General features: G+C 44.8%; 1 protein-coding gene across 7 annotated transcripts in view; it reads left to right on the top strand.

The window, feature by feature from the left end:
• Window positions 1-1,841: 1,841 nt before the first annotated feature.
• Window positions 1,842-6,000, top strand: part of ANKRD29 (ankyrin repeat domain 29) — a 55,242-nt gene continuing 51,083 nt past the window's right edge. For 3 of the 7 annotated variants that reach the window (XM_086682621.1, XM_086682619.1, XM_086682622.1), the window contains exons 1-2: window positions 1,851-1,973; window positions 2,542-2,679. Coding sequence is in view for 1 of the 7 variants with exons in the window: in XM_086682618.1 (XP_086538744.1) it covers window positions 1,953-1,973 (21 nt within the window). In the remaining 6 variants the exon portion in view is untranslated. Of the gene's footprint in view, window positions 1,974-2,541; window positions 2,680-6,000 lie in introns of all 7 variants that reach the window. The other 4 variants (XM_086682618.1, XM_086682620.1, XM_086682623.1 and 1 more) reach the window with 4 other exon arrangements.

Raw genomic sequence — 6,000 nt, 5'->3', positions numbered from 1 at the left:
AGAGGGTAGGGATAGAGAGGATGGGGTAGGTAGGGTTTCACATATGAGGCCTGGTGCGTCACTGTTAAATTTTGGATGGGCCTATTTAGATGGAGTTGTCTGGTGGTGATCACAAGGGTTTTGTTCTGTTGGGGGCTCTATTATGAAAATGAACTTAGCCAGGCACATGGGATGATGCCCAGGCATATTCTTTCCCGCGACTTCCACAAGAATCCCATCAGCAACCTGGCCAGACCACTGCCAAAACCAACTTTGAGCAGCAAGTGATAGTGGAAAGGAAATGGGCCTCGGAGCAAGACAGACTGAATTAAAGGTCTAGCGTCATCACTCAGCAAATTATGTCATCTCTCAGAAGTTAGTTTTTTCAGTTGTGGAATGGGCATAATACCCACCCCACAGACAGCACTCAAAATATACTCTCTTCCTTCCTTTTGTTTATCAAAACTATGAAAGCAAAACCTCCCGTGCTCAATCTTCATAATAATGTTGCATGGCAACTTCAAAACTATCTCATCCATAAACACCTAAGGCAAGGCAAAGTTGTGAGTCTTTCTTGATTTAAAAATTGAAATTTTCTATAAAAATTTTTAATGTTTTTATTTCAAAATAAAGCACAAAGTAATACAATTTATCCATAGCAGATAAACATTTTTTATTTCATCATGAGCTTTTATTTTTTATTTTTATCTTTTACTTTTGAATTAAATATTCATTACCAATTCAGTTGAGAAGAGGGAAGGAGACACAAACAGAGGTGAGGGGGAGGGGATTAGTACATTCCTACCTTGTGAGGGTGGGAGACGGCTACTTTTCCTTTAGCATTTGAATTTTCTAAAAAGACTTTTATTGTTTTTTACGCTTTAAAAACAATATATTTTTTAATTTAAAAAATGTGACTCTCTGCTTTTATTTCCCCCAAACCAACCCTGGGCCAGCGGCAAGTATGTGTGAGGGAGTAAACAGCTCCTGAGATGCTCCAGCCATGAAGGGGAAGGCCGAAAGGAGGAGGTAACCGGTGTAATCAAAAGGAAGAGGGGTACGCGTAACATTTCAAAATTTGCTCTTCACCTCCAAAAAGGAAAATACCACATATCACTCATTCAATCAAAAGGCTTGTTTCCCAGCTCTTTCCCCAGGAGGAAAACAAAACATAACAAAACAAAACACACAAAAAAAGATTATTAGGAAAGAAGAGAGAGAGAAAGAAAAGAACATCTAAAACGACAGGAATGAAAATGAAAATAGCTCTTGATAGGGTGGTAGAACAGTGGGTGAATTCTTTTCTCGTGTTTCATCTATATTATCAATATTTGTGCTATAATTAAGGTTGGAAGTCATCTGATGCAGACCGTGCTCTTTTGGAAAATGTGTGGTGTGAGGTTGGGGGTGGGTGTGTAATGTGTATAGGCAGATATGAGTGTGGGAGTATTATGTGTGAACCTGTGTATGTGTGGAGTCTTGAGTGTGTGTATGTGTAGCAACATTGAGGATGTACGTGGACTGTGTGTAGGAAAGAGGGAGGGTGCGTGGACAGGAGTGTGGACAGCACTGTGTGTGTTGATGGTGGAGAATGTGCTCAGTGTAGCATTGTACACTGGTGTGTGTGAGACTGCGATTGTGGCTGTGTGAGCAGTGGTATGTGGGTGTGGTGTGTAGGTGTGGTATGCGTGCGTGTATGTATGGAGTGCGCAGTGCCCACGGAGATCAGCGTCTGCTAGGTGAGTCGGCAGACAGCAGGCGCCGATGCTCCTGCTCCAGAGCTCTACCCGGAGCCCTCTGTGGCCCCGCCCCGCCCCCGGTGGCCCCGCCCCCGGTCCAGTCTGAGGCGGCGGCGGCGGGAGCGCGCGGCGCGGGAGGCCGCCCCACTGCGGAACGCGGCGGGGAAGGGAGGGCGGGCTGGAGCTGGCGCCCCGGGTCGGAAGCGCGCGGGTCGCGCAGGGGCGGCCGCGGACATGTGCAAGATGTCCTTCAAGGTGAGCGTCGCGAGCTCCGGGAAGGAGTGCCGGGCCGGGCGGCAGACCTGCGGCGGCGAGCCCGCACCTGGGGACCTCCCGGGGTCGCCGTCGCCGCCGCCGCGGCCCACAGGGTGGAGTGAGCGCCGCCCAGGGTGCTGGCGGGGGACTGGAGGAAGCGACCTGGCTGGGATGGCTCCTGTGGTTTGTGGTTTTGGTTGTGTGGGTTCTGCCTCAAAGGCTTTCCGTACTTAGGGTCTGGGAGCCTGGCGGCCGGGCGAAGGGGCGGCGGGGACTGTCGCCCGGGTAACGGGCGGGGGCGGGGCGGGGAAGAGTCTTGCAGTCAGCACTTCCCTGCGGCCGCGCCTCGGGACAGACCGGGGCTGCGGCAAGGATTCCCGGTTCTGCGTCCTCATTTCGGAATGCCAGTGGCACCACTGTCGCCTCCTCTCCGGAGCACCTTTTGGACGCTGAAGCTGAGAGCTCATCAGCACGGAGTGGAGCTGCAATTGATTACCAGGCTTCAGTGTCCAAAGGAGTCTTGTTTTAAACGAGTTTAAAGTCATTCCATTTAATCTTCACATTTCAGGATGAAAGTGATGATACTTGATTTGCCTCTGTTGAGAGGTCTTAATAAAAATAATAGTTAAAATATACTGATGTGCCTGATTCTGAGCCAGAGGCACCTGGGCGCATCTTCTGAATCCTGAGGAAGACCCTTGAAATGGTACGTTCCTGTGTGTCTCTCCTTTTTTTTTTTTTTTTTTTTTTTTTTAACAAGAAGACTAGAACGTGGAGAAGTTAACTCATCACAGTTTTGCAGCCAGTGAGTGGTGTTAACGTTAAAATCGCGATGTGTCTGGCTCCAAAGTCAGGGTAATCCCATCTCTTATAGTAGCTCATGTAAACAGAGGGATGATATGCTGAGATTTGCATGTTAGAAAGATTACTGGCCACAGTTTGGGAAGGGAGCACCTCTGGGGTCATCTTGCTAAATGGTAGGGGCTTAGTGAACAGGTGTCTGGGATGGAAGCAAGTAAACAAGTGTGAATGACCAAAAAATTTTAGTGTGTGGAATTCTGTAATATTATTTCCTGAGTTATGGAGGGCTACGGAGGTGAAGATAAAATGTTTGGTTTGGGACATGTAAAGTCTAAGGATGGATGGAAGTCCAAGTAAGACAGATATGTAAATTGGGAGCCCAGGAGTATATAGTCTAGGCAGGAGATACAGATGCGATGTAGGAATGAACTGTGTTAATTGGTAATTAAACCCATGAGAGTGGATGTGCCTAGTGATACCATGTAAAAATGGAAAATAGAGGACTGATGACAAAATCTTGAAGAAGGTGAAGACTTGAGAATGAGCAGAATAAGAGAAACCCATTAAGAAAACTGGAGAGCAGCTACAGATCTGTGAGAACAATCATAAGCATGTGCTGATTTAAGTCAAGGATCTCCAGTCCTTCGATAAAGATGGGGAGGAACTCAGTGATAAATACCAGAGAGAAATTAAGCTAGGAATTGAAAAGTGTCCTTTGTATTTAGTAGCAAAACAGCCACTGGTGATCTTGCTCAGAGCAGTTTCAGGAGCCAGATTGCAATAGTTTCAAAAGAGAGTGGGTGGAAACCACAAGTGTCAAAAACAGTTTCAAAAAGTTCTGCAAGAAACAGTGGCTGAAGCAGGAATTTGGAGTTGGCCAAGGGTTTGTTTGCTTTAAAATGGTAGACACTTGACCATCTTTAAATGATGACAAACATCTCAACAATAAAAAAACAACCAGGGCCCCTGAGTGGCTTAGTTTGTTAAGCGTCTGACTCTTGATCTCAGCTTAGGTCTTGATCTCAGCGTCATGAGTTCAAGCCCTTCATTGAGCTCCACGCTGGGCATGAAAACTACTTAAAATTAAAAATAATAATAATAAAAAAATAAAGACAACTCGATTTAAAGATGGGCAAAGGAGATGAATAGACATTACTCCCAAAAATATATACAAATGATCAATAAGCACCTGAAAAGATGCTCAAAACTATTAATCATCGGGGAAATGCAAATCAAAACCATAATGAGACACCACTTCATGCTCACTGGGATGACTATAATCAACGAGACAGACAATGTCAGGTATTGGCAAGATGTGGAGAAATTCCAGTCTTCATACATTGCTGGTAGGAGTGTAAATGATGCAGCCATATTAGGAAACAGTCTGGTCGTTCTTCAAAAAGTTAAATATAGAGTTACCATATAACCCAGCAATTCTACTCCTAAATATATACCCCCCAAAAATAAAAAGCTATGTTCACACAAAAACTTGTACACAGATGTTCATTTTGTTATTCATAATAGCCAAAAAGTGAAAACAACCCAATGTGCATCATTTGTTTATTATTGATAATAAAATTATATTAACAACAAAACGTATGTATTAGCTTAAGCTGCCATAACAAACGATTATAGACTGGGTGGCTTAAACTACAGGCTTTTAATTTCTCCCAGTTCTGAAGGCTGGCAAGTCCAAGGTCCGAGTGCCAGTAGATTCAGTGTCTGGTGAGAGCTCTCTTCCTGGCTTGCAAACAGCCACCTTCTCACTGGATCCTTACATGGAGGAGAGAAGAAGCTCTGGTGTTCCTCTCTTTTCTTATAAGAACACTGATCTCATCATGGGGCTCTACCCTCTTGACCTCATCTAACCTTATTACCTCCCAAAGGCCTCACCTCCAAATTCCCAATGTGATATCACATTGTGGGTATCCCATTGGGTATTAGGGCTTCAACATATGAGTTGGGGGGAGACACAGATCCTCAGCCCATACCACGATATATCCATACAATAGAATATCATTTAACCATAAAAAAGAAGGAAGCACTGATACATGCTACAATGTGGATGAGCCTTGAAAACATTATATTAAGTAAAAGAAGCCAGACACAAAAGGCCATGTGGTATATGATCCCATTTATATGAAATGTTCAGAATAGGCAAATCCACAGAGACAGAAAGCAGATTCTTGGTTGCCTGCGGCTAGGGAAGAATGGAGATGGGGAGTGATTGTTAATAGGTTTCTTTAGATTAATAGGTTAATAGGTTTTCTGTTAATGAGGTTTCTTTTGGGGGTAATGAAAATGTTCTGGAATAGTGACAGATATGCAACCTCAGGAATACACTAAAAACCACTGAATCATGCTTCTTTTAAAAGGATGAATTTTTTTAGTATGTAGACTATAATCTCAATAAATATTTAAATTTTTTATTTTTTATTTATTTTATTTTATTTTATTTTATTTTTTGAGAGAACACATGCAGGCTAGGGAAGGGCAGAGAGAGGAGAGAGAATCTCAAGCAGGCTCCATGCTCAGCTCAGAGCCTGACACAGGGCTGGATCCCACAACCCTGGGATCATGACCTGAGCTGAAATCAAGAGTCAGACGCTTAACCAACTGAGCCACCCAGGCGCCCCTCAATAAGTAAGTATTTAAAATAATGATAAGGGGGCGTCATAGAGGGGATGACTAAGCTGAGTGATGAAGCTTTCAGGAGGTTGGTGAGGTGGAAGGCATGATGGGACTTCATTAGTTGTAGGTGTTCCCACTAGACATGTGGGGAGGAAACACTCTTCCGTTGGAGTTAGAGGAAAAGAGGTGAGGTTGAGGGACAGTATCCACGTTTTGTGAAGTAGAGGCCAGGATAAGGTCAGAATTTGGGGTGGGTAGAAAGGAAGGTGCCAGAATTTGCAGTGAAGAAGGGAGAATGATCAGGAGGTGACAGCTACTAGGTGAGGTGAAGCCCAGAACAAGAAGGTGGGATGATCTGAGCTGTGAAGGAACAGAGATTTGTGCACATGACTGGAAGGGCAGGATCTGGAAGACAAGTGAGGAGAGCCTAACCCCATTTTCTACCCCAGGGCTAGTGTGGGAGGTGCTGGGGGCTTACAGCAGGGAGACAGAGGAAGTGCTCTGTGCCAGGTTAAGGGTGAGGAGTTGATTCTCCATGAAGTGGATTTCCAAAAGGCACTGAGGGAAGGCTTGAGGGCAAGGGAAGCAGAGTCAC

The sequence above is a fragment of the Puma concolor genome, chromosome D3 (genome assembly GCF_028749965.1).
Source record: "Puma concolor isolate L17-30 chromosome D3, mPumCon1.1.hap2, whole genome shotgun sequence".
In the NCBI taxonomy this organism is placed as follows: Eukaryota; Metazoa; Chordata; class Mammalia; order Carnivora; family Felidae; genus Puma; species Puma concolor.
This window is presented reverse-complemented; position numbering and strand designations above follow the sequence as displayed.